General features: G+C 38.3%; 1 protein-coding gene across 1 annotated transcript; it reads left to right on the top strand.

The window, feature by feature from the left end:
- The first annotated feature begins 334 nt into the window (after positions 1–334).
- Positions 335–25,118, top strand: LOC592172 (centromere protein F). Its single transcript, XM_030998709.1, has 19 exons — positions 335–448; positions 1,905–2,119; positions 2,900–2,992; positions 3,540–3,734; positions 4,251–4,344; positions 4,833–4,960; positions 5,448–5,631; positions 6,026–6,228; positions 6,947–7,255; positions 7,466–9,000; positions 9,324–9,451; positions 10,881–12,440; positions 12,750–16,918; positions 17,408–17,584; positions 18,209–18,379; positions 18,748–18,993; positions 19,432–20,419; positions 21,134–21,339; positions 22,784–25,118. Exons 2-19 carry the CDS (start codon positions 1,958–1,960, stop codon positions 22,979–22,981), a joined length of 10,746 nt encoding a protein of 3,581 aa, XP_030854569.1. The 5' UTR covers positions 335–448; positions 1,905–1,957; the 3' UTR covers positions 22,982–25,118.
- Positions 25,119–27,011: the final 1,893 nt, after the last annotated feature.

Genomic DNA, 27,011 nt, shown 5'->3' with positions numbered 1-27,011 from the left:
GCGGTATGATTAACAGATTATAGGATCTCTCAAAAATTAAATTGCAGTTTCACTTCTCATACGAGTTTAGCTTTCAGTTTATTACCTTGTCCTTTAAAATTTTAAATGGTAATGAAAACAGAAACCACTCAAGCGCATCTAGTGATGACAATAGAGGCTCAACGGCTCTCGATGAGCAGTTGAAAGAGTGGTCTACTATCTCTGTACACTGAGACTGCGGGTATCGCACAGTAGTGTTGATCACATTTGTACCGGAATGGGAACCGTTACCAGTCAGCTTTAAACTGCGCCTTTTTTGAAAGCGACTCGACTCGACTCTGCATGCATACACTGTAAATCTATGCATGCATTTACTGCGCAGCGGACGAGATCATGACACAAGCCAGCTTTGCTTTTAGTTTGTATTTGGGACTCAGATGAAAAATCTAATGAAACAGTAATTGTGCAGGTAAGCAAATATTTATGTATTTTTCCCAGGCAGGATGAGCTGTCACATGAATATTGCTTTATTTAAATCATTTCGATTGTTGTGTCGCTCGTGTTTACAAAATTATTGCCCAGGCCAGAGCCGGAGGTCTGGCAGAGTTCAGGGCATGCAGAGTCAGTGGCCAGCACGCACGTTTGATTTTATAAATGATCATTTGAATAAGTTTACATGCAATATTTCATACATCTTTTGAAGTTATGTCAATAAAATATTATAAAAGACAAATCTGTTAATGATGGTAGGTTTCATTTGATTCATACATGATCAGATTTCGTTCAAATTCAGGGCAAAAGTGAGGGCTTTATTTTTGGCGGTCACCACGAAGAACTTTGCGCATTGAGCACTGTAGACTACCCAGAGTTTACGCGCTCCCATTGGCCGATCGGCTAGAGTGGCTTTGAATTTAAGTAAGAGAGGGCCTACTTAACTTAAGCGCAACTTAAATTCAATGGCAATGTCAATACGGATCGTAATATTACGTCACACCAAGGAGATTTTGACTTGTCATGCTTTAACAGGTGACGCACTTCACAGTCACACATAACTGACGCACACATAGATTCTAGGATTGTACACACATAAAATAGAAAAATCAACAAACATTTCAGAATCAATTTCCAGTTTGTACCTTGATTAAATATGACAAAAATGAGAATTTTTTCAAACTTTAAAAAAAAGTTACGTAAGACTAACAGTTACGACTTAATCTAAGTTAAACTTACAAACTAAGTGAAATACTTAACCTAGATCTAGACCTGGTCTAGTTTTAAGGATACTGACAAAATCGAAACAAGAAATAGAGGGTTGACTGAAATGTTATGATTTTGGTATCGGATCACACAGAAATTGCAAACTTTCTCCTCGCACCATTAACATTGAGTGAATGGCAGCCAGTGATAGCCAATAAGAAGGACCCTTGTAGGCGCCAATTAAGTAAAATGAGGCTGCAATTCGTCAAGATCGTATGAACGTTCTGCGCATGCGCTAAATTTAAGCTAAAGTTCTACGTGGTCAGTGGAGCATGGAGCCAGATCAGAAGTATAGTCTCGATGAAAACAGCCATCAACGAAAATATTTGATATTAAAAATAGACGGCTCATTCAAGTTTAGACATTAATAGTAGGCCTACAGAGTACAGGGTAAAATTTGATCTAGAGTCTAAAAGGAAGGAAAATGTGTCTGATTGGAGGAGTTTTTAACATCAATGACTTTAGAGGCTCTTCAGACTTTAGTCTTGGATTTGACTCTGTGAAGACATGTCATTGATGTGTACCTCCATGTAAATGTAGTCTTAGCTGATTGACGCCATGTCATCTGGGTGTTCTTGAACTCTCTAGCAGAGCTTTAGCATTCAAAAAAATATATTCTCGTAAAGATATTCCAACTATTTCTCATTCCTTCTTGATGTTTATTACAGTTGCACACTTTGGGTACACACGCTGTGTTGACAGATCCAAGGCATAGAGAAAGATGAGTTGGTATGGAGACGAGTGGAAGGATGGGCTTTCTCACAGAGCCCTACAGGAGATCCAAAAAATGGAATCCAATTTGGAGAAGCTGCGCAAGGAACAAAAGCAGAAGCAGTTCCAGATGGAATCTCTTGATGCTGCCTTGAAAAAGCAGCAAAAGAAGGTATTTTATTTGATGAAAGAGGCTTTTAACTTCTTCAATAAGTCATGGATTGTGATGATAAACATTCTTTTATTTTGTTTTATTTGAAGATAATGTTAAAAAAGTAGGAGGAATGTACATATGTACCTAAAAAGAATATCTTGAAATCTGATGAATTTATTTCTATTTCCAATGGAATCTTTATTCTGCTACCATGATTATTTTGAGTGTTGACAACAAACAAGTTTGTGTTTTCATTCTGTTAAAAAAAAACATTTGCTGATATAGATCTACACCTAATTCATGTTTGCGAGTTCATTGTCCATCTCATTGTGATTTAATCAAGCCCAAAACAATCATATTAGTTTTATAAGACAGGTCTCCAATATGAGTGTAAAGTCTACAAACCTGATCAAGAAGCCAAGGGTCCCATAATCAAGGAGGCCGCTATTTGCTTATTATTGGATGACGTCACATCATGCAGCAAATGTAGCCAAACAGTAGTACATAAATGTGCATCTCAGAGTGGGCATCATCAAATTCCTTGGAAATATATGCATGTAGATCGCGTCTAAAGGTGAACTGTGTTTCGATGCATGGAGCTTCCGTACTGCTGCACAAAAATTGCATAGCTGTGTGCGATGGAACAAAATTAAAGCACAAACACGTAACTTGAAGACAGGTTTACCATTGGCTACATTCTTGAACCTCTCTTATAAAACAGTTTAAATCCAATAACATGTAATACATTGTTCAATCCTTCGTGAATTGTGATCCAGTTTTCAATAAATTCTGTGACAGGTTGAAGAGGAGAAAGCACAGTATGCAACCTTGAAGAAAGAAAATCACAGTTTATCAGAAGCATGTGACGATGTGGAGAAGAAGCGTGATAGGGTAAGTAATGGATTTTGTGCAACTTAATTGTGTGCTAATTTTTGTTTTAATTTCTGACTGTTTTCTCATAGCTATTAGACAGTATCTTACTATATCTTGTGTGGAGAACAAATGATTTAGAATAAATTATAAAGCGCTTTTTTACTTTCTCATACATATATTTTAATATTAAAACAAATATCACAAATTCTATGTCGTTTAGTTGTTATTGTGTCTAGAAACTTTGTCAAATCTTGATGTGTAGACAACTATAAAACATATGAAAGTGTCTAGTTTTACAGTAATTCAATGACTTACACTTCTAACCGACAGCATTTTCTAGGTACTTGAGAGAGAATATGGATAACTCATTCTCAAGTCTGAAAAGGCTGCACTTGCATCTATGAGCGCCAACAGCATTTTCCCGACCATTGCTCAGAAGAAAAAAAGTCAGAGTCCATATTAATGTACCTGTGTACATGTAGTGCTCGCTAAATTTGGTAGCTAAAACGATTATTTAGCCTAAATGAATAAATAAATATTGCTCTCTTTCTTTATGACTGCCTAGCTGGCCCATGATCTGCAGAACAAGGAAACCATGGTAGCCTGCCTGAATGGTCAACTTTCTCACACCAAGACGCAGCTAGAGGCTGAGCAGTCCAAGTCAACCCAGCTCAAGAATGAGATGGAGAAGGCACAGATGGAGGCCAATGAGATGACCAACAAGGTCGAGAAACTCTCGCAGGATTACAGAAAGCTCCAGGTAATAAGTTCTTAAAAATCAAAACCCATTTAAAAAAAAATTGAAATGAACTTTGTGTTTAAAATTGTGCACTGTATGATTTATTGGTAAATAAAACATGGCCATTTCAAAATATATGTATTAAATTTGTGTAGACCTGACCTGTACTTGAAGTCTATGTTATTTCTAAAAGATGGCCATTATCCTAGACTCTGAGATGATTGTTTGCTCACTAGCTTGAGCGCCTTGTACACTGTGCAATGAAATCATGACATTTTCTCAAAAGTGAGTTTTTTTATTGATTTGTTTTCTTCCAGAGTTACATTGCATGACTATCTACCATTGGCTCTGTCTTATAAACAGTTGCGATTAAACGCAACTTATTTGCGATTAATGTAAATCACAACTGTGTACATACATGTAAGAGATAGGAGACTGTTGACTTATGATTGATTAGAGGACTTGTGGTTGATTGATTCCTTGTGTATTATTTTGTTTTTAGTAACTTTATGTATTGTTATATTTGACACCGTTAAGGAGAACTGTAACCACCAGCAGCGCCAGCTAGAGACCCAGAATGAGAAATTAAGGGTTGCTAAGCAAGATAATGGACAGGCAAAGAAATCACAAGGTATGGTGTCCTTCCTACAGACAAATATGTTTCCATTATAACACTCTTTTACACCATTGGAAAGCAAATTCCTCTAAAGTATGAATTTTGTATCATGTATATATGCCAAAATATGTCAAAGTTAAATGTACTAAGAAGATCCATGGAACAGAAATGTAGTTTGATTTGCTTTTAATTATTTTATTGTAATTCTTATGGTTGACTCCTGAATTATGAATGGGGCTCACTGATGAAGATTGATGCTTTTTAGGTTACTGATGATGCAGCTGATGCCAAGAGCGTCCTCAAAAATTTGTAACTTGGAAATACAAGATTATTAGATTCACTTCCTTTAAATTAACATTCCTTGCATGGACATAAACATTTGCACAGGTTTGGTGCAAAGTTTGTAAGTAAGTTAGAGTTGGGCATGACAGATTTTTGAAATTAATCAAGTTAATAGCAGATATTTGGTTTAATCCACCACTATTCATTATTGTGACTGACAGGGAGCTCATCCGATGAGGATATAACCAGTGATCTCACACAGCAACTGAAGGTGATGAAAGCAGCCAAAGAACAGGAGGAGCAGATGCGCAAACAGCTAGAAAAACAGCTTCAAAATATTCAATCAAAGGTGAAATATTCTTCTATAAATGCTGTTCTCATACACTAGGTGTATTTTATGTGGCTATGGCACAAACTCTTTTGAGTAATGGATGAAAGAGTCGTTCAATTGATGTAATTTGTGGACAAATTGCTTTGATAGTGAAAAATAAGGCATTTTACAGTAGGTTCATCCAAAATTTTACCATTTTCATGTATGTTTAATGGCACATGAAAAAGACCCATTAACAGGTAGTGAACGACTGTTTTTAAAATTCTGTTCATTGCAAAATTGAATGAAATAACCATACTAGTCAGTGAGTCTTCGTAGGGTCCTCTGTTCATCTCAGCTATGTTATTTTTACCTCCAAGATATAGCAATTTCCATTCTTTTTTGCTGCTGCGTGTTAAATCATCTTATTGAACAGTGCTTTAGATGTCCTTTCCTTCCAAACTGGCCGCAACCCATGATACTTCTATTTCATGAGTGTTATTCTGCTGTAATCATTTGTATTTAGATGGGAGAGAGTGAGGCGTCCCTTGCTCAGATAGGCATGCAGCAGCAGCAATGTGCCCTGGTCAGTGAGTCCACTCCAGTCCAGGCATTGCCTATGAAGTCTACGGCTGCTGATGATGCACTACTCAAAGAGAAGCTTGCAGAGCTTCAGGCCATGGTCAATGACCTGAAGAAAAAGAAGGAGGGTAAGTTCTAATTACACATTGGAAAGGTATATTTTTACCTATCCTGTAAGTACCCACACCGAAAAAACATGAGAGACAATTTTATTTGTGGATGGCACGATTCAACCAATTACCATATGTACTTTAAACTTAGAGAATGTTCTTTTACATTGTATTGTTTTGTGTCATCAATATGTATTGTCTTATCAATATGCCATCAGAAATATTATTCCTTATCACCCTTTATTGTCTGCTTCGCTAATTGTGTGACTATTTTCCTCCATTTAAACAAATTGACAAATTAATCGATAATCAATGTGTGCAATTCCTTACTTTTCCATTAAAGTTCAAAAGATGAATTAGAAGATGGTTAACAGTCTTCCTTCTCCCATGTTATTCAATGTTGCCTCTCCAGTCATTACCCAGGAGAACCATAAGCTGGAGCTGAAGGGTCAGGCTACGGATAAGGAGCTGCGAGACACCACAGCACAGCTGCAGGAAGCCAAGAAAGACATTGGTGAGATGAGGAAAGATGCAGAGGACAGAATCAAGATCCTGGACACCAAACAAGTTGAGATCAACAACCTCAAGGGCAAGATTGAAGAAGGCAAACTTCAGGTATGGGCTCCATTATTATCTCTCTTCCTTTTTTATTTTTTCCTTTTTTGTTGTCGAGAAATACAATATTATATTAGTATACTCTTGATGCGTTCTAAGAACTTAGAAGTTGAAATCACAGGAGACTATCCCTCCCACTTGTGATGTGCACGCCAAATGATGATATAAAAGCAAAACATAATACATGTTGTAACTTGATCTTTTGTAGATTGTAAGGTTGATTACACAACTTTTTGTTGTATAGCTTTCATGAACCAATTATGTAGCATCGGTTTATATTAATAATGTGTAATTACATGTGATTGTACCATAATGATTGTTGTGCTATTTCAATATTCCAATTTTGTACAATTAAATTTAAAGATATAGACCGGTAGTGGTAAAATTGCTGTTCAAGGGTTTTGGGTGCACAATATCCATTCAATTGTTTAACTATTGCCCGAATGTTCAATGTTCAAATGCATTTGTGACATCTATCCAGGCCGGATCGATATGATAATTTACCAAATATATCATTTAGTAGGCGGTTTCCCGGCAAAATTTGTATCATCATGTATTAGTCAAAACATATTCTTTCACATGATTGGCAATAAGAGCTAATATTTCATTTTTTGAGAGGGGGGGGGGGGCGTTTTCAAAACTAGTATTTACCTTTATGTCATGATTTATATAGAGATTGCAACATAATTCATCCTCACCAATGTTCACTCTGATTCAGCTGAGCAATCTGGAGCAGAAGACCAAGTCTATCACCAAGGAACTGGAGTGCCAGCGCCACAACGCAGAAGCCGCCAGACAGGCCCAGGAGCTGCGCTTCAAGGAACGGGAGAAGGAGCACAAGCAGGAGGCATCCCAGCAGAACCAGACCCTGACCACCATGGACAAGCAACTCAACGAGGTCAAGGCCAAATCCACCCAGGAGGTCAATCGACTGGCCAAGGAAAAGGACCAGCTGGCTGCGCAGATGGAGAAAGCTACCTTTGAGAAACAGAAGTTGGAGGCCGAGCTCAAGGAATTGCAGCAGAAGGTGTGTTGCTTCTCTCCCCTTTGCAAACCTCCTAAATAAATAATGCAGTAGTACTTTCATTCTTTTTGGAAGGTCCATGATGGAAGAGCATGAAAAGCTGTAATGATATTGGCCAGTGGCTATTTTTGAATTTAATTGTGCATGCATTGACACCAATCTTGGTGATTTGATGTTAACCTGTTTTTTTTTTTAAATATTTTTTAATTTCAGGTACAAGGAGCAGATCAAACTTTGAGGAATCATGATCAAGTTGTTGAGAAACTCAACAAGAGCATTGAGAATCTAAAGAAAGAAAAAGAAGGCTTGGTGTTCAAGACGGAACAGAGTGACTGCAAGGTGATGCGAGTGGAAGGAGAATTGGAAAAAGCAAAACGAGAAGTCCAGCAGAGCGAAAATGTCAACAGCGACTTAAGAGGAAAGATGATGGAGAAGGACCTTGACATGGAAAGCCTAGAGTCCAAATGTGACAATCGTGTGAAAGAGATCAACAACCTGGTGGAGAATTTGAAGATCCAGCTGGCAGATGCCAAGTCCAAACACGACTCTGCCAATGAACTGGCCAAGAAGGAGGGGCAGAAGGCAGAGAAGCTTGAGAGAGAAAACCAGCACTTGGAGATGGAGAAGAACAAGACGGGAGAGGAGATAAAGCAAAAAGAGGATGAGGTGAAGAAGATCAAGTCAGAGATGGCACCTCTAGAGAAGAGCATGAAAGAAGCCATGGCACAACAGAACATGCTTCTTGAAGAGAAGAAGAAAATGGAGAAAGAGCTTGACAAGAAAGACAACAGGATTGCAGATTGTGATTGCGAATTGGAGAAGGCTAAGAATAGGGTTGATGAACTGGAGACCAAATTCAGAGAGAACCAAGCAAAGTGCGAGAACATCCAACTCCAGATGGATCAGAGGGACAAGATGGCAAAAGAGAGCAGTGCAAAGATGCAGGAACTGCAAATTGAGCTGCAGAATGCCCAGAAGAGTAACGAAGGAAGAGTCCAAGCACTAACCATGGAAGTCTCTTCCCTGAATGGTCAGATTACTCAGCTAGAAAAGGACATTGATTGCAAGAATGCTGCAATGTGTGGACTAGAAAAAAATATATCAGAGGTTCAAAACAACCTCACAACCAGCAATAGCATTATCAAAAGAAAGGACGAGGAGTTGTCTGCTAAGCAGTTGGAACTTGATGCAATAGCTGTTGAGTTGAAGAAGACAGTTGCCAATTTGCAGGAAGAGTTGAAGGAATCCAAGGCCCACTTGGAGAAACTTGAGAAGCTGAAGGATGACATGTTGGCAGCAAAGTCAGAAGCCCTTGGTGCTAAAGAGAGTGAGGTGTCCTTGCTTGAGGAGCGGCTTGCCAAGGCAGAAGAAGAGCTGAAAGGTGGAGAGACCAGACTGCAGGAGATGCAAGAAAGTCACAAGGAGCTGAAGCAGAAGGTTGACACACTGAGCAACGAGAAAGGCTCACTGTCCTCTGCACTTGAGACCAGAGCTGAGGAAGTGCTGGCCCTGCAAGCTGAGCTCAAAGACAAGACCACCAACCTAGAGGCAGCCATGCAAACACTGAGACAAGAGAACCAAACACTCCAGGATAGTTACAGGAAGGCTTGTGACCTTGCAGACGACAAGGGTGCAGAGGTAACAGATCTCTTTGACAAGCTGCAAGCTTCAGAGGATGAAGTGGGGAAGCTGCGAGACAGAATCGCGATGACTGAGGAAAGCATGAAGAATGCAGAATTTGCTAATCGGTGAGTTTTGTTTTGTTTTGGAAGTACAATTTATGCATTTAAATTATATTTTAGGAATTTAAATTACCTGCCTTTTATAGTGCCTAAACATCTGTTTTGATAGTAGATTGGTGAATATCCGTAAGAAATCCAAAATTGATGCATTCAGTTGGAAGACACATCAAGCTTGCAGTTTTTTGAAAATATGAATGGAACGTTTTAATTATGATACTTGGTATGGTCACTGTTGTGATAAATCTTTTATCTTGGAAGTATCCATCGAGAGTAGTAGCTCACATGTACCGGGCAGCCTATAACTATACATACTTATTCCATTATTTCAGGACTGCCACAAACACCCTGAAAGAGGTGAACCAGCAGCTAGCCCAGAAGGAAGCTCAGCTCTGCTGTCTCCAAGAAGACCTAGAGAGTTTGAGTGCTGCACTTGAAGAACAAGAATCGCAGTTTAAAAGTAAGATTTTAAACATGTAACAACTACTTGTGTGTTTCAACTCTTTTCTGCTATCTTTTGGGGCTCAATCTCTTTGGGAATTCGTGATTGATATAACTCTTTGTAAATGATCATTTTTATTGTCTCGCCTGCGTAGCAAAAAAGCGAGACATAGGCGCCGCTTTTCCGGTGACGGCGGCGACGGCGTCAACATCAAAAACTTAACCTAAGGTTAAGTTTTTGCATTTTTTAATATAATTTTGAAAGAATAAGTCCTTAGTAAATGAAACTTGGACTATAGGGTTATCAAGTATCCCCAATCATGTGACTTTAATTTCAGGTCACAAAGTCAAGGTCAAAGGTCATTTCAGGTCAACAGACTTGGACTATGCTGTGGCATCATTATCGAAAACTTAACCTAAGGTTAAGTTTTTGAATTTTTGATATAATTTTGAAAGTATAAGTTCTAAGTCATTGAAACTTGGACTATAGGGTAATCAAGTATCCCCAATCATGTGAGCAGAATTCAGGTCACTAAGTTAAGGTCAAAGGTCATTTTAGGTCAACAAACTTAGACTTTTTTGTGGCGTCAACATCAAGATTTTTGAATTTTTAGCATATTTTCAAAAGTGTTTGTTCAAATTTCATGAAACTTGTACCCAAGGGTTATCAAGTATCACAAGTCATATGAAACAAATTCCAGGTCACAAGTTCAAAGGTCATTTTAGGTCAGTAGACTTGGATTATGTTTTCACAACTTAATATGAGATCATGATTCTTAATCAATATTCATTTCAAAATGCTGATTATATTCAGAGGATTTCATTTTTGGGTGCCTGCTAATAGGCCACCCTACCTATAAATAATGTTCCAACCTCAATTTTTCATCATATCGAATCGCGTAATGCAGGCGAGACCGCCGAGAGCGTTTCCCTTGTTTTTATTTTCATTTGTTTTAGTTATAACTGTTTACAATTTGTTATTAGTTGCCCATTTGAAAACATCATGGGTGTCACTCCCATGGCTGGCTTTAATTACAAAAGTGAAGTTAGCTAGTTAAGTTTATTACTATTATATCATAAAAGTGATAGGTAAAGATTTAAAATTGTAAAAAAAAACACAGTTGACAGTCTATGATAACAAATTTTTCCCCTCTTGTGTTTAATTTGTTTTATTTGAGAGATAGACTATATGGTGCAAAGGACATTTATCTTTTTGAATCACAATTAATTTTCAAATACACTTATGACTTTGGCCTAGAAATTTGGAAAGCTATAAGGATAGAATATTTATTGAGAAAAATAATGGTGCAAAAAAAAATCAATTTTTGAAAGAAGTTAAATGTCTGTGTAATGGATTTGAAAATAATCTTGAAAAATATACTTGTATGTGTAGTGTACTGTTGTACTTCCATATTTTACTATTGCATGTAATTCGTTCTCACCTGCAGCTACTCATGAGGGCCTGAAAGAAAAGCTGGATAATCTTCAGACTGAAAAGGAACAAAAGGACACAGAACTCCAGGATCTTGCTTCAAGGTTTGATCAGTCAACTGAGGAAGTTTCAAAGCTTCAAGATGAAGTGGAAAATCTCAAGGAGAGCAAAGAACAAGCTCTGCTACTTGGAGAATCCAAGAACAGGGAAGTCGAGGAATTACTACAGCAGCTGGCAGCAAGCGCAGAGAAGCTAGATGAGCTCTCATCGCATGCTGAGAAGGACACGACATGCATCTCTGAATTGGAAAAGACAAATAATATCCTTGGGGAACAGTTAGAAGTTGCCACAGAACTTGGAGAATCCAAGAACAGGGAAATTGAGGAATTACTGCAGCAGGTGGCAGCAAGCGCAACACAGCTAGATAAGCTCTCATCACAAGCTGAGAAGGACACGACATGCATCTCTGAATTGGAGAAGACAAATAATATCCTTGGGGAGCAGTTAGAAGTTGCCTCAGAACAGCTCAATGTAAGAAAGGATGAGATAGAATCCATCCAAGCTGAACTGGACAAGCTCCAAGCAGTCCTCCAGGAACAGACAAGATCTTTTGAAAAGCAGATTCAGGAACTTGAGGCTTCAAATTGTCAACTCTCAGAGAAGGTTGAACAAGCATCAAGTAGTACCTCCAAGAAGGATGAAGAGATTGCTAGCCTTGAAGCCAAGGTCACAAGCCTGGAGCAGGATGTGGTCATCCTCGCAGAAGGAGCTTCAAAACTTCAAGAAGAGAAGGAATCAACAGCAGAGAAACTCAAATTACTTGAGATGGAGACGGAAGACAGCCAAAGTTTACTAAAAATAAAAGGTGATGAAGTTCTTTGTTTGGAGAAGGAGCTCAATGACTTACAGGAAAAGTTTGATACAGCCGTCGGTAAATTGGAGAAGAGTCTTGAAGAGTCAACCAGGTGCAATGAAGAGTTCACCCTCAAGTTTGAACATCAGGAACAGCTTGTAAGTCAGAAAGAGGCAGAGCTGAGTCAACTGGCTTCAAGGGTGGAATCATCGGACCAAGAGCTAGGACAGATGAGAGTAAGTGTGAATGCAAACATAGAGAGTTTCAAAGACCTTGAAATGACGCATGCTGAGCTTTGCCGTCAACATGATGATGTCAAGGAGCTCATGAAAACAAAAGAATCTGCTCTAGAACACCAGAGCCAGGAGCTTGATGAATTACACAGTCTCATAGATAATAGAGAGAGGGAAATGGAGTTGAAGGTCAGGGATCTTGAGAGCAATGTCTCATCTGCTAACAATGAACATGAAATGTTGCAGGATGTTCTGAAGAAGAGGGAATCTGAGGCAGCGGAACTCTGTGGGGAGTTGGAAGCACTGAAGGATACTACCGAGCAACAGATTTCCACATTGCAGAATAGCCTCTCGGACATAGAGGGCAAGCTTTCAGTTGCTGAGACGGAGAATGAAAAGAGTGCTGAGCTCTTGAGAGTTAGACAAGAAGAATTAGCTGGACTAACTCAGGCTTTAGACGGGTTGAAACAGGACAATGAAAGACTCACTGGCAAGTGGAAAATTACCCCTTTAAAAAAAATGTCAACTAGTTTTTAGAATCAAGAAATAGCTATAATTTTTTTTTTTTTATTACATAAATCTAAAATATTCAGTATTCAAAGAAATTAAACTATCTTACAAGTTAGTTTTGATGATGCTTGATAAGAGCTGATCATTTTTGTATGTACTTCTCAACGCTTTCATATTTAGCTCCAACATGAAAACTGTTTTCTCCAATTAATACCTATATTTTGATGTTTACAGAAATGTAAATATATTTTTTTAACAGGATTTTATTAATCTCATTACTTCCCGACAGGAATGACGCTGTCTTCTGAAAGTCTGGAGCAGACTCTACAGCAGACTATTGATGAAATGAAAACAACACTGAAGGAAACTGAGAAGAATGCTGACGAGACGGTCAAGAACCTGCGTCAAACTGTCACAGATCAGGAAAAATCTCTCCTTGCAAGTCAAGAAACTCTAGATTCAATTCAGTCTGAATTAAATTCCGAGAAAAACAGCAGGGAAGAGCTGCAGAAGGAGGCTGATTCAGAAAGAGAGAACCTAATGACTCAAATCCGAGAGCTCAGAGATAATATCAATGACATTGAAACCGAGGGCAGTGTATCCCAAGATGCCCTAAAAGAGACAGTGACAGCTTTAGAGCAATCCAAACAAGAACAAGTTTCCCTGGAAGAAAATAAAACAGAGTTGGAGAAGACAGTTGAAGTCCTTACTCTGAAGATGGAAACCCAGAAGAGACATCTGGATGAGCAGGGCAATAAAATATGTGACTTGGATCAACATCTAAATGACAGGGAAGGAGAGATAGAAAGGATGCAGATAGAATTGGATGAAGTTGAAGAAGGACTCTCAAACAGCCAGAGGAACATGCATTCAGAACTAGCATCGAAGGAGCACGAGATCAATCTGCTGAGAGATGAACTGACGGACGTCAGGGAGGTCAGAGAGCTAAGGGACGAAGAGATCATGAAGCTCAAAGATGAACTGGAAGAGAAAAATACTGAGATGGAGTCCCAGAATGAAAAGCATGCCCTGTACAAGCAAACATCAGAGAAAGCCATGCTGGAGCTGAAGAATGAACTTGATGAAACCAGTATTACAGTGACAGAGTCTGACATGAAAGTCATAGGCCTGAATGGGCAAATTCATCAGTTGTCTTCAGAACTTGATGAAACACGCAGTGAGCTCCAGAGGCAGGCAGAACAGCTTGAGAATGTTAAGTTCTCATTAGAGGAAGCAAGGAGTGATCTTTCACAGGCCAAGTCAACGCATGTTGAACTAGAGCTGAAGATATCAGGACTAGATGGAGACAAATTTCAGTTGGTCGCAGATCTTGAAGAGAGTAGAGAACTTGTGCAAAGAAGATCAGATCATTCAGATGATCTTGAAAACAAACTTCAAGAAGAAATCACAGAGTTGAAGAAGGAGAATCATAGATTGAGAGATGGCTATTCTGAGGTGCTTGCTAATTGTGAAAGAGTCAACTACATGGCTGAAGACTTACAGACACGGCTGGAAGTTCAGGAAGGTGAACTAAAAAAACAGGTAGAAAGGCGGGAAGGTGAACATGCGGAGCAAGAAACTGTTGTGAGAAACCTGGAGAGGCAGCTTGCATTCAAGGAAGAAGCTCTAGAGACTCAACAGCAGAGGATACAAGCACTTGAAGAATCGAGGGACGGTGAAAAAGGCTGCTTCTTCGAGACTATTGCAGAGCAGGATGAGGAGATGTCTAAGTTGAAGGAGGCCCACACTACAGAAGTAGATTTACTTCAGAAACAGCTTGAGATTCTAAGAGATGAGCATGCACACCTTGTAGAGGTTGAAGCTGAAAAGGTTGCAGCAGAACACACTAGACTGCAGAAGCATCTCTCTGATCAGGAAGAAAAAGTAGTTAGCCTTGCAGGTGAGCTACAAGACAGCAATGACAAAATGATCAAACTTCAAGCTGACATGTCTGAGGCAACCACTTTAATAGAATGTCATGAGGAGACTGCTCAGAAAGCTAAGCAGCTTCACAACGAGTCTGATGCAAAGGTACGTGCTGCCAAGGACCGTATTGAGGCCCTGCAGGCTGAACTCAGAGAAATGCATGATTCCATAATGAAAGCAGATAAGGATTTCTCTGAAGTTCGTGCTGAACTGGAATATCAACTGCAAAACCAGGCAGAAAAGGTGACCAAACTTGAACGCGACTTGGAATCTACCCAAAGAAAGCTCAGTGATGTTGAAAGTGCTGAGAAGGCTGTTAAGGAAGAACTACTGAGTTTGAAGATGAAACACTCAAATGATGAAGGGACTTTCACTTATGAAAAAGAAGATTTGCAATCAAAGGTGATTGCCTTGGAAACAGAAAAGGAAAGCCTCAATGTCAAACTTACTGATCTGCAGACAGAATTGACAAATGTCAAGCAAACAAAGGAAGAAGCAGAGTATCAAATGCATTCAGCTCAGTCTGAATTGGAAGCAGTCAAGTCAAGAGAAGAGATGGTGGAGAGTGACAAGGCTTTCATGCAGATACAGAACTCAGCTCTTGAGGAAGATGCTCTGCAATTCCAGGAAAAGATCCACTCATTAGAAGAGAAAGTTACAAAGGCACAGATGCATGTGCAACAACTGAATGAAAACGACAGAGCTGTGAATGTTGTTGTTGAAGATCTGAAGCAGAAGCTGGAAACAGTCAAAAACAGCAAGCAGATGCTTGAAGAGGAACTTAGGGTTCACAAAGACCTTGTCTTATCTCTAGAGAATGAACTGAGAGCTGTGGAAAATAAGCATGAGGAAAATTTCTCTGTGGAACAACGACAAAATAATATGGTTACATCAGAAAATGAAAAACTTGCCAATCAACTTGTGTCAATGGAGACAGCAAATCAAGAGTTAAAAGATGTCATTGCAGAATTACAAGAAAGGATTCAAAATTACCAGGGAGATCTGACAGAAAAGAATGGAACCATAGAATCAACAATGGCAGAACTTGCTGAGTGGAAGCACAAGCTGACTGAATTAGACGAGAATCTAAACAGATCTGCTGAAGAAAACAATAAATTGAATGAGAAGATCACATCATATTCGACAGAGAAAGACGTGCTAGAATTGCAGGTGGTCGAACTTCAAGAAGTTGTAGAGAGCCGAAAGGAGGAGATTGTATCATTGAAGAAAGAGATTAGTGACTTAGAAGGTCAGATGGATAACAGGAAGAAAGACGTAGAAAACATGGAACAAGACGAAATGGAAGCCTGGACTAAAATTGCCGAGAAGGACAAGGAGATAGCTGAGCTGAGGGAAGAAAATGAGGCCCTCCACAACCAGAGAGAAAACCTCCTGGTCGAGACTGGAGACATGGTGCAGGATTTGGACTCCCTCCAGACCAGAAATGATGCTTTGAAGAAAGAGACAGAGTCTCTTCAGATGCAGCTTAGCAGTAATGAATCAGAGAAACTTCAGATGAATGAGGCCAGCAAATCAGAGTTTGATCAGCTCTGCGATGAGATCAGTGACCTCAAGGACGAGATCTGTGCCAAAGACCAGGAAGTCACAGAAGTTAAGAATGACCTCATGCAATCCCAGGAGGAAGCAAAACATCTCATGTCAGGGATTGAAGCTGCCGAAGCCAAGTTAGAAGAGAGCAAGTCCATCGAAGAGGTTCTGCAAGCCGAGAAGTCTGAGTTGCTAAATGATCTGAAGCAAGCTGAAGAAAAACTGCATCAGGTAGAACAACTCAAGTGTGATGTTGAGAGAAATCTTGCAACACTTGAAGATGAGATGAGCAAGAACAAAGACAATGTAGAAAATGCGATGGCTACACATGTCAGGGTGCTTACAGAAGCTAGAGAGGAATGCGAGCTTCTGATGATCAACATCTCCAAAGAAAAAGAAGAAAAGACAAATTTGGAGCAGAGTTTAGCTAAACAGGAAGCTTTGAATAGGAAGGAGCAAGAGTATAAGGAAATTGCAGAGAAGAGTGCAGAGGAAAAGGATCAGATTATAGATGGCTTGAAAGGAGAGCTAAAGAGCATAGATCAGGAGCTGAAAGAGGCATCATCTGGGTTGGAAGACTACTCCCAAGAGGTGACCGCCCTCAACGAGAGAAACACTAACCTTCAGGTCGAGATTGACAGCCTTGCGTCTGAGAAGACCCAGCTTTCAGATGTGGAGATGACTCTGGCTGCAGAGATTCAGAGCCAGCAAACCAAAGGCTCTGACCTGGAGAAGAGGATCCAGGACCTGGAGACGGAGCTTTCTACGATGGAGGAGAAATACAACACTCTGCTGGAGACACATGCCTTCTTGGAGACGGAGTCTTCTCAGTTCCAGCCTGAGATTGAGGAGAAGGAAAAGACCATTGAAACACTCCAGAAGAGCATCCAGGATATGGAAGGCTCCAAGGGCGTGCATGAGCAAGCTGTCAGAGAGGTAGAATGGAAGCTGGCAGCTGCTTTGGACGAAGGAGAAAGTAGAAAGGTAAATATTATCTGTGGTTACAGTTTTTCACAAGCAGGATAGCCCTTTTTTCATAATTATGATAATAGGAATGCTCTACTTCTATATATCCACAATGTCTATAAGCACTGTACAGATTTACTGAAACATAAGATTTCACATTTTTGTGTGTAAACAATAAAATTTGCTCCTAAATGGCCATATATATATATATATGATAGATACTTAATTGATGGATACAAAATTTCAGATACCCGTATATTCAGGCAATTTGTAATAAATCCTATAAATTTGTTCAAAGATGCTGGAAAATGTTATTGTTCTTCAACTTTATTAACCAATCATCACTAACCCAACTGCCTACAAATGTACATTCTAGAGTCATTGATAAGTTCAGCTTTTCGATAAAAGTCTTTACATTCTTTTCCTTTGTTCAATAGTTTAACTTTACATTATCCTTACAGGCCTTTTATGAATATCACATTATTATTTGTTTGTTCTCTTTTCTAGTTGGAGATTGAAGCAATGGTGAGTGAGAAGCAGGATGTGGACAAACAGTTGCAACAGATGTACAGCGACCTGAAGAAGGCCCAGAGAGACCAGAGTATGGAGACGGAAGCTTACGAGCAGAGGTTGCAAACAGCTGAAGAGGAGGGAACAGCTAAGATAGAAGATCTTAAGAAACAAGTATGAATGGGATGCCATCTCCCTTTATTGATTCTCATTTGTCCATGGCAAAACTAAAGTAACTCTTGGGGACCGTGCTTTTGCTATTGCCGCCCCCAAATTATGGAATAGCTTGCCAATAGAAATAAGAAGCACTCCATCTCTCAATGTTTTTAAATCCAATTTAAAAACTTATTTGTTCAACTGAGTGATCTTATTTTGTAGAATTTAGTAAAAAGGAGCTCTTAACCAGCGCAGCTGAATATATTTTGTATAAAAGCTGCGCTATATAAATCTATTATTATTATTATTATTATCAATTTCCATTATATCTGACTTGTAATTTGCCTATATGTTTTAACTTAATAATTTCTTGTTAATATCTCTCATCTGAATTTGGTGCCAAAACCTTTTATTTGCCCCACATTTAATGCCAGTCTGGGTAATTTATAGATAAGTTTTTATCGTCAGCTTTTTTTGGCTATTGAAGCCATTTTACAGGCTGATGGGTTGATGACAAAAATCATCATTTCCTGTATTTCTTGCTACTTCTTGCTAATCTGCCTTGTTTTTGTATTTTGCATGTAAATAGATGATTCAATTACGAGTATTGTTTTAATTGATTGTTTTCCATTTTGTCTGCAGCATACAAAGACAGTGGAGTCCCTCGAGAATGAGTTGGAGGAGGCCCGCCTGGAGAATGAAGCTAAGATGGAACAAACCAGAACCCTGGAATCGACTTTGTTGGAGCTCAGGGCAACTGTAGATGACCTGAATACACAACTCACCCATTCCTCTCAGATGTGCAAGAAATATGTAAGTAGAATTTCTTTTATTCTTTTTCAATTCCAGTAGAGGGGGTAAACATGAAAAAAATAGCATGCATGGCTTGATGCCATGCTTCAAACTTTCTTCTTTTTCCTCTTTTTGTTTTCCTTTAAAAAAGAGAGAAGATTTTATGATGTTTGTCTAAAGCTCAAGTACCTAATTCACTCTTGAAAGTGTTAAAGATGCTGAAGGTGTATTTTCTGTGTCATGCTACCATTGCCATAACCCTGAATATAGAATTACATGATTTGCTTCTTTAACATAATGCCACTGACAAATTATAAATTGTAATTTCAGGATTATTTGAAAATTGAATAATGAATTAGTATTATGCAATGTCTCTTTCCCTATATCAGGAAGAGGAGGTGAATTGCTTGAAAGCAGAGTGTGAGGAACTCAAGCTCCTGGCTGAGAAGTCAGACCAGACCGTAAAGAACCTGGCCCTGAAGCTGAAGAAGGTCGAGCAGGAGGCCACGCCAAACGACTGTCTCCAGGCAGACATCAAGAAACTGGAAGCTACCTGCGAAAAGCTGAGAGACGAGCTTGAAGAAGAGAAAACGGAGACGGTCAATGCCCTTGAGAAGCTTTCCAAGGTCCAAGAGGTGAGTTCAACAAAGCCTGAATAAGTGCTCAAAAGAGTGGAATAGTCACTCAAAGCTCAAAGGAATGGCTAGCATGCCATGAATGATAAAAGTTTAAAACCTTTCCCCAGTGATCTATTGAGAGAATCATTTAGGAATAGGTGAATATATGTCAAAGTTAATCATTAATTAATTTTGACACACAAGTGTTTTGTCTATGGAAATAAGAATTACCGTGAAGCAGTTTGGTGGTTTTTATTAATGGAAAAAAAATAGCTGATTTCCAACTCGTATTCCATGATGAAATCTCAAGTTAAAAATGTGCAATGCCTTTGTTGTTTTAAATTGTTAATCTCTGTTAAAACAGGCTGAGTCAGTGTTTCTTCTCCTAGACTAGAGATAAAGAATTTATGTACACATCCTCTGAAATTTAGTTTTGTATTTTCTTTCTTTTGTCAGGATTCCAGAGCTGCAGTAGAGGTTGACTCTAAGAGAGTAAAGAAGCTGGAGAAACAAGTCAAAGAACTGACTGCAGATAAAGAATCATACCAGGGCAAACTGCAACTGTCTATGACAAACTTCAAGAAACTACAGAAAGACTTTGAGGACCTCCGTAAAACCAACTCTGATCTGGAGGCTAAGGTCGGCAGTAATGCATCCTCAGACAGCAAAGAAGAAATTCCTGCCCTTGAAATCCTTAAAAAAGAACTTAAAGAGAAGGAGGAGGAGCTGGTGTACAGTCGGAACCAATATATGAAAGCGAGCAGTACCATTAAACAAGAGAAAAGAAAAGCAGGAGATTTTAAACTCAAGCTCCAAATAGCATGTAAGAAATATACTGACTTGAAGGAAGAAAATGCAAAGCTCAATAAAGATCTCAAGCAATTAGTGCAGAAAAGGGAGGCAAAGCTGCAGGCACCCGAAAACAATGTTAGTCCAGCTGCAGCTGCAAAGCACACTGTTCCAGAAATAAATAAAGATGAAGTTGCTCCGGTGCAGGAGAAACAAAGTCCAAGCAACAGACGTACAAGACTGTCCACAAAGAGACACAGTAGTGTCAAAGATGAGAAGAGCATTGATGCTAAGAAAATCTCCATGGAGTCTGCTGCAGTTGAATTTGCAGTAAGGGCTGAATCCCCCATCAAGAAAGTACCTTCAAATACCAACACCACATTGGCAGCATCACAAGAAAGGCAAATGGAGACCACATCTGAGACCACATTTGCAGAGTCCAAAAGCCCTAGTCCAGGACGTCGAGTGACAAGGCTGTCAAAGAGAAGGTATTCCAGGGACCCGTCCACAGATGTTGGTCTTCAGGACGAGGAGAGCACTCAGGTTGGCACAAAGCGTCTTAGGCATCTTAGTGGGAGTCAGGAGGCCAAGAGGAGCAAGAATGATCTCCCAAGTCTAACCGAAACAGAGGAAGAGGTCTCTATGTCACAGTCTGGTAGGTTAACATGATTCTTGTATACAATTCTGTTTGGTTAGGAACCACGTAGATCGCAGTATCAGATTAGACAGTTGTTGGTCATTGCAATTATAATAAATTCCAGCTGATATGAAATCAACATTCATGATGAACCTAAAGATTAGTAAGAAAACAAAACAATTTCACTATTGCCAACAGATATTTTGATGGTTTTATTTTGTCTGACTCACTGACTGCTAAGGAAGCATGTATAGGCAACCAATGGATGGGGGCTCTAAGTCATTTGTCAGGAACTTGACAGTTGAGAATTAATGCCTACCGAAAGGACACTAGCTCATGGACTTTTTTACAGACACAGGATCTCGCAGTTACACGATTATTGCTCCTCTACAGTTGCCTCCTCTATGTTCCAGTAATAATCATTTTTTACTGTGAGAGATGGTTGCCTCAGGTATAGATGCAAGGTTTGAATCAATGCCCAATGGATATGTCCTTAGACAAGGTATTGTTTCTATAGTTGTCTCTCTCTCTATCTCTCTACCCAGGTGCTAAATGAAATGCACCGAATGCTGGCTACTTGTGCCAAGGCCAAACTAATATTATCTATAGCCCTGTGAAAGCTCATAGGGATGTTATATTACAATAATACGAAGTTATATACAAGAACTGTTAATTATTGGTGATAGTCAGAGTGGTATTTCAAGCATGTTGTTGCTTCTCATCCCTTGACAGGTTTGAGCACCAGGTTGAGAAGGTCAGCCAGTCAGAACCACATCCAGGAGAGTACTGCTGCTAGTCAGAGGTCCACCACCCAGCAGCATTCCAGTAGCCAGCCACGTTCCACCCAGGTACCCAGCAGTCAGGGCAGTGAGGATGGGGTGTTTAACACGTCTAGCAAGAGGGTCACCCGCAGCCATCTCTCTAACCTCAGTCTCAGGGTACGTTTGGTAGTCACCCGTGTCAAATAGTCTACAGAATATCAATTTAGAAAATGTTCAATTTTTGGTCTGTAGCTCTGCAGTAATTGAGCATGCAATAATTGAGAACAAATTGAATGACATATTACATGTTTCTCTTGTGTAAAAACAAAACAAAACACATAAACAAGATATAACATTGATATCATTGAAAGATTTTTTAAGAGTTGTTTTAACATAACCAAAGTGAAAACAATTGTATAGATGCAAAAATCTATAATGGAATACGTGATACACAATGCAGAGCTGCCAGGTAGTACGGATTGGCCGTATTCCGTATGGAAATCAACTTAAAATACGGACATACGTTTTTTCATGTTAAAATACGGATTTATAAAAAAATTCTGTCGGTAGCAAGCCAGGTCTGTGTTAAAAAAAAAAAAACACCGGGAAGAACTTTCATTTAACTGCAAGGTGCAGTCACTATGAATATGACTGACAAAGAAAGCGGACAAAATATACAGTTCCCCAGGTAGACAAAGGAACATCCCTTCACTGCTATTATGTAAAAATGTGTAGAACAGGTGTCACATGCATATTCACCTTTCTACATAATAGCAGTGAAGGGATGTTCCTTTGTCTACCTGAGGAACTGTATATTTTGTCCGCTTTCTTTGTCTGTCATGTTCATAGTGAGTTGAATGTGTAAGATCATTAATCTAAAATTAAAAAAAACAGTAAATGACCTAGGATAGAACCTTGTGGTACGCCATGTGTAATTGGAGGAATTATTATTTTAAACTTCATTTGGAGATCTTTCAGAAAGATTACTTTCAAACCAAGATGACAGACAAATTTGAGTGTTGTTTTAGTTTCCGAGTGGTGAGTCAACATACCGATTACTGAGCTGGGTGACATTGCCAGGCATAGCGCCAAGTGGAGGGGCATAAATCGAAACTTATTATTATTTTTTTTTGTTTTTGTACTTGTGTATAAGACGCACCCCCAAATTTTTTCGGCGGCAAAAAAGTGCGTCTTATACACGGAGATTAGTACAACATAATTGTTTACATGTGAGATGGAAACGTAATAAGTGATCAAACATTGCCGATATGCATGCATATTTTTTTCACGCAGAAGAAATACTGATTTTTTTTGTCAAAATACTAATTTTGGGGGATGAGAATACTGAAAATGCAAAATACAACTTGGCAGCTCTGACAATGTAGAAAGATGTTAACAGACAGGTTTCACATGTCATCTGTTTGGGGTCACAAGGATGTTAACTCCATGAATCGATGCCATTGTGGCTCCATATAGACAATGTTACATAAGATACATATATATACCGGTATATAGAATTTAGAAACAATACATGTGACTGATGTGTAAGAATTTTCATCTGAAAACAAATAGTTTTTATCTGAACTTTACATTCTTGTCTTGTTTTTCTTTCTCTCGTTAGGGTCAAAGTGGCAACAAGTCGGCCTTGACCACCATTACCAACAGCCCACTGAAGGAAAGTAGGAGTATGGAGTCTACCAAAGCCAGGGAGCTTGCCATGACATCTAGATCCACAAGGGATGGAAGAGGCAGAGGAACTGCACAAGGTGTAGGGACTACCGAGGCCCAGAATGATGACGAAAACTGTCAGATACAGTAAACACACACTCTTACACACTTCTGCATCTAAAATGTTGGTAGTACGCATCATGTAGGTGGCTTGACATTCAAGTCTTTGTTGTCTTTATTTGTATCTTGATTCAACAATCGCCGGTGTGCAGCTATCCTTGAATTTGCACAAGACAATCTCTCTTTTTATATATATAGCTGTATATTAGTATGATAATGATCCTCCGAAATTTGGACACTGTACATATAAACATGCGTCGTGCTGAATATTTTACAATACAACTTCACATATTTTAGCATGACATCATCTGCACAATGTCATCATAAAAAAGTTATAATTTCCTAGCTGTGTTATTGCCCCCCCCCCCTGTAACGTTAGCTGTTAACGAAGTGCAAACTTGTTTGAAGTGAAATTTCATGTCTTTCCATTTTCCTATAGAACCCCACCTCCTGAATAATAGATATATATGTGTATGTGTGTGTAGAAACCTCATAGTCATGAGGTTTATCAATTTGTATTTCCAAGCTTCATCGTATCCAATTGAAATTTAAATTTTACAACGTGTAGTTCATAGTATGTGTAGATAGAATTTAAGATGAAGTCATTTAGTTGATGTTTGTAGCCACGTACATACTGATCCAATGCATTAGTATATACCTGTTTGAGAAATTTAAAAATGTACTACATTTTAAATTTAATAACAAATATTGTTTAAAAAGAAGAGTTACAAAGATAGATGGCAATTTTGTGTTCAATAATGTACCATAAACCATTGATTATTGTGCTTGCCTCCTGCAGTGCTACAAGGCAGTATGCAAATTATGTTTTGTATGATGTTATTTTTGTATATATACACTGTCTTTTAATGAGGTTATCAGCCTGTTCGAGACAGTTTCATTTTCACTAATCACAGTCATACACCCACACTCAATGCTAATGGGTGTGTTCATGAATTAATTGCAACTTAGTCCTTGGCACTTTTGTTTTCTGCCTTGTTGCCAATTCTACTCTTAATTAGTAGCATGAATGCTTACTTCGATCTCAGCAGTGATACATTCTTTCAATGATTTCTTTCTGTTCTTTACCTTGCCCTGAATGAAAACATGTAGTATATATATCTACTCCGTAGACATAGTAATTATGAAAATGAAATCACATCAATAATACTGATTTCTATATTGATGTCATCTCAAGCAGTTGTAGCAGCTTAACTTATATTTCACTAACAATAACGATAAATGAATTAGCTATCTAGAAGAAAAATAAGCTTCAGACAACCAGTTCAGTTGTTAATGTGTCAAAGAAAAACAAAATTCTAAGTGACGTACCTGATATTGATACAAGTAACAATTTTACATGTCTTCACATGAATCACAAGTCATGTCTTGCGAAAATGTTCTGTGATTAATGCATATCTAACTTACATTTATTGCAGTCTAGAATCAACAAGAATGTATGAATATCTCTTATCGGTAGACACTTATTTTGTAAATAGAAGAATATATAAGTTTACTCCTTACCGTGATGTTTTAGTTTTGGAATATTTTGGTGTTTTACGTTGTGTCGTCATTGTGAATGCGTTATGTTATACAAATACAAAATGACAAAGAGCTTCTAGTTGATGAGGAAGGAGGAATGGTGAAGATGATGGGAAAGAGTTAAGACGTAGGTTTTATGTTTGTCTTACCTCGTGTCTCTGAATGATGATACAACATTGTATTGCATAACAGCTTGTTCCTCCTGTAGTCGCTCAAATCATCTGATTCTTTGGCATGTCTAACATAGCATCATATCATATTGTTACAATCTGCTATGCATGGAATTTCTTTGGAAATGGGAGAACATCTTGAGGAATAATCATAATCATAATCATAATCATTTTATTTGTGTTATGTTGATATTGTTTAAAATAATTATTGTTTATTTTGATATTAATGTATTGACTATTGATAGTGTTTCATAATTATCATTATGTGCTGCATCCTTTTCATAGAGCACTTCTATGCATATGTACACAAAATGGTGAGTGTGGTAGGGTCGATAGTGCTGTAGAGATACATATGTACTTCTCTATTGGCTATGCGTACTTTCGTGCATAAGACATGATGTATGTTTGAATACCATTTATAATAAATTGTACCTACCTTGCTTGTTATTTTCCATTTAACCCTGTGATTCTTTTCATTTGTTCTTTATACGAGTGAGATTGTCATTGCGAAATTAATGATGGTGAGATTGGGTCCTAATTTGATTTTGAAAATGATTGAAACAATGTATTCATTAACATTTACTTTTTTTTTCTTTCTGGGATGTGCATGTATGTACAAATGATCTCAAATTTGGTTCAAGGGTAGATGATTGCTGGTTTATTTTTTTGGCTGCAGTAGCAGACTTATCTCTCTCTCTCTCTCTCTCTCTCTCTCTTTCTTTCCCTCCCGCCCCTCTCACTCTCGTCCCTCCTATGTCCTTCCCACCCTCTCTCTCTCTCTCTCTCTCTCTCTCTCTCTCTCTCTCGGCAAGATTATGTTCGTTTCCGTGGCACTTATCAAAACATGAATTATTCAAGGGTAAGTCCACCCTGATATAAGTTTGTTTCAATAGGAGTAGAAAAATGAGAGAAGCAGACCAGTGAAAGTTTGATCAAGTTCCGATTAAAAATAAGAAAATTGTAAACTTTTGAAGTTGAGATCAATCAAACATAAATTGGCAAAAATATGAAGTATCTTGCGAGCTCCGCTGCTCTGTACATACAATTGCATAAACTTTCATTTTCTTTATTATTGATGATGGAATAGATCTTTCCCATACAAGGGTTAAATAGAAATATTTTTGAAATAATCATATTTAGGGTAGGCCTAAATGACTTGTATGATTGAAAATTTTCTTAAGGGAAAAAAAAAAAAAAATCAAAATTTCTGATTGTTTCAGATTGTTTACAATTACAGAGCAAATGGGAGAGGAGCTACGTCATAGAGTTGCCAATTTGTATTTCATTGACTTCACGTTAAGACAAGAGCGATGGAAACAAACATAAGCTTGCCTATTCTTGCTCGTGCAGATGGGCTTATACATATCCTTCGGTATCCTTTATAAATCCATCTCGATTCCGTAATCGATATTACAGTATCATTCCGAAGCTCAAGGCTCATTTAGCATTTGGAGGATTTATGCGAGCGGAGTATGACCCCAAGTAATGGTAGGTCTCTGTGGGAGAAATCCTTCCTTCTCATTAGCTGACATCATCAGGCGGAAGCCGCACAGTTGTAACCTTATACAATGGCCTACATATACACTCTCATTTGCATATTTTACTACAAGACCGTCTACTTTTAAGTTGTATAAAACGAATCGGGTAAGCCTACTGTGTATCATTTAGTATGGCAGGCTTATGTCCACACTTTTTGAAAAATCAGCGAATATGTCATACCTGTGGTGGAGGTGATTGCTCCATTCAAGTGAAAAAGTGATAGTGATGATGATGATATAATGATTGTAATAGTAATAATAATGATGATAATAGTACTGCATAATGTTTTTTTTCATTCCTTTCCACAATTGTAGAAATAGGCTTTCCACCAACAGTATTAAACGGGCAATACAAACAACAAGACAGTAAAATAAAGTACAATAGAAACACATAATTATATACATACAAACAACCAAACGAATATCATCTGTTCACATAACAAAAGAGGTGTAACTCTACTCATAGTTGTTATTAATTTTCTCAAACTTCTTTTCTCATTAAAACATTACTACTTCATCTTCTCTCTAGCTTCATTTCCTTAGTTCTATTCGTAATTATCATCATCATGACCATTTAGTGTAGTTACATTTAACATCATCTACTGCTCTTTGATTCATTTTTATCTAAATTATGTGGTATTATTCATAAGCGGTACATATTGCATGCATATCCTGTACTTATCTAACTAAAACAATGGTGTGTAGACTAGTTTTTTGTTATGGATAAGTAAAGTTTGTATTCTCTTTTAATACATCAACAATTTTTTTGTAAAGATGATAATGGATGATTAGTCAAGAGTTCATGGTTAGGAAA

This window comes from Strongylocentrotus purpuratus, unplaced genomic scaffold (assembly GCF_000002235.5).
Source record: "Strongylocentrotus purpuratus isolate Spur 01 unplaced genomic scaffold, Spur_5.0 spur5_scaffold_5, whole genome shotgun sequence".
NCBI classification, from domain to species: domain Eukaryota; kingdom Metazoa; phylum Echinodermata; class Echinoidea; order Camarodonta; family Strongylocentrotidae; genus Strongylocentrotus; species Strongylocentrotus purpuratus.
The sequence above is the reverse complement of the archived record's forward strand: the minus strand, read 5'-3'. Positions and strand labels throughout refer to the sequence as shown.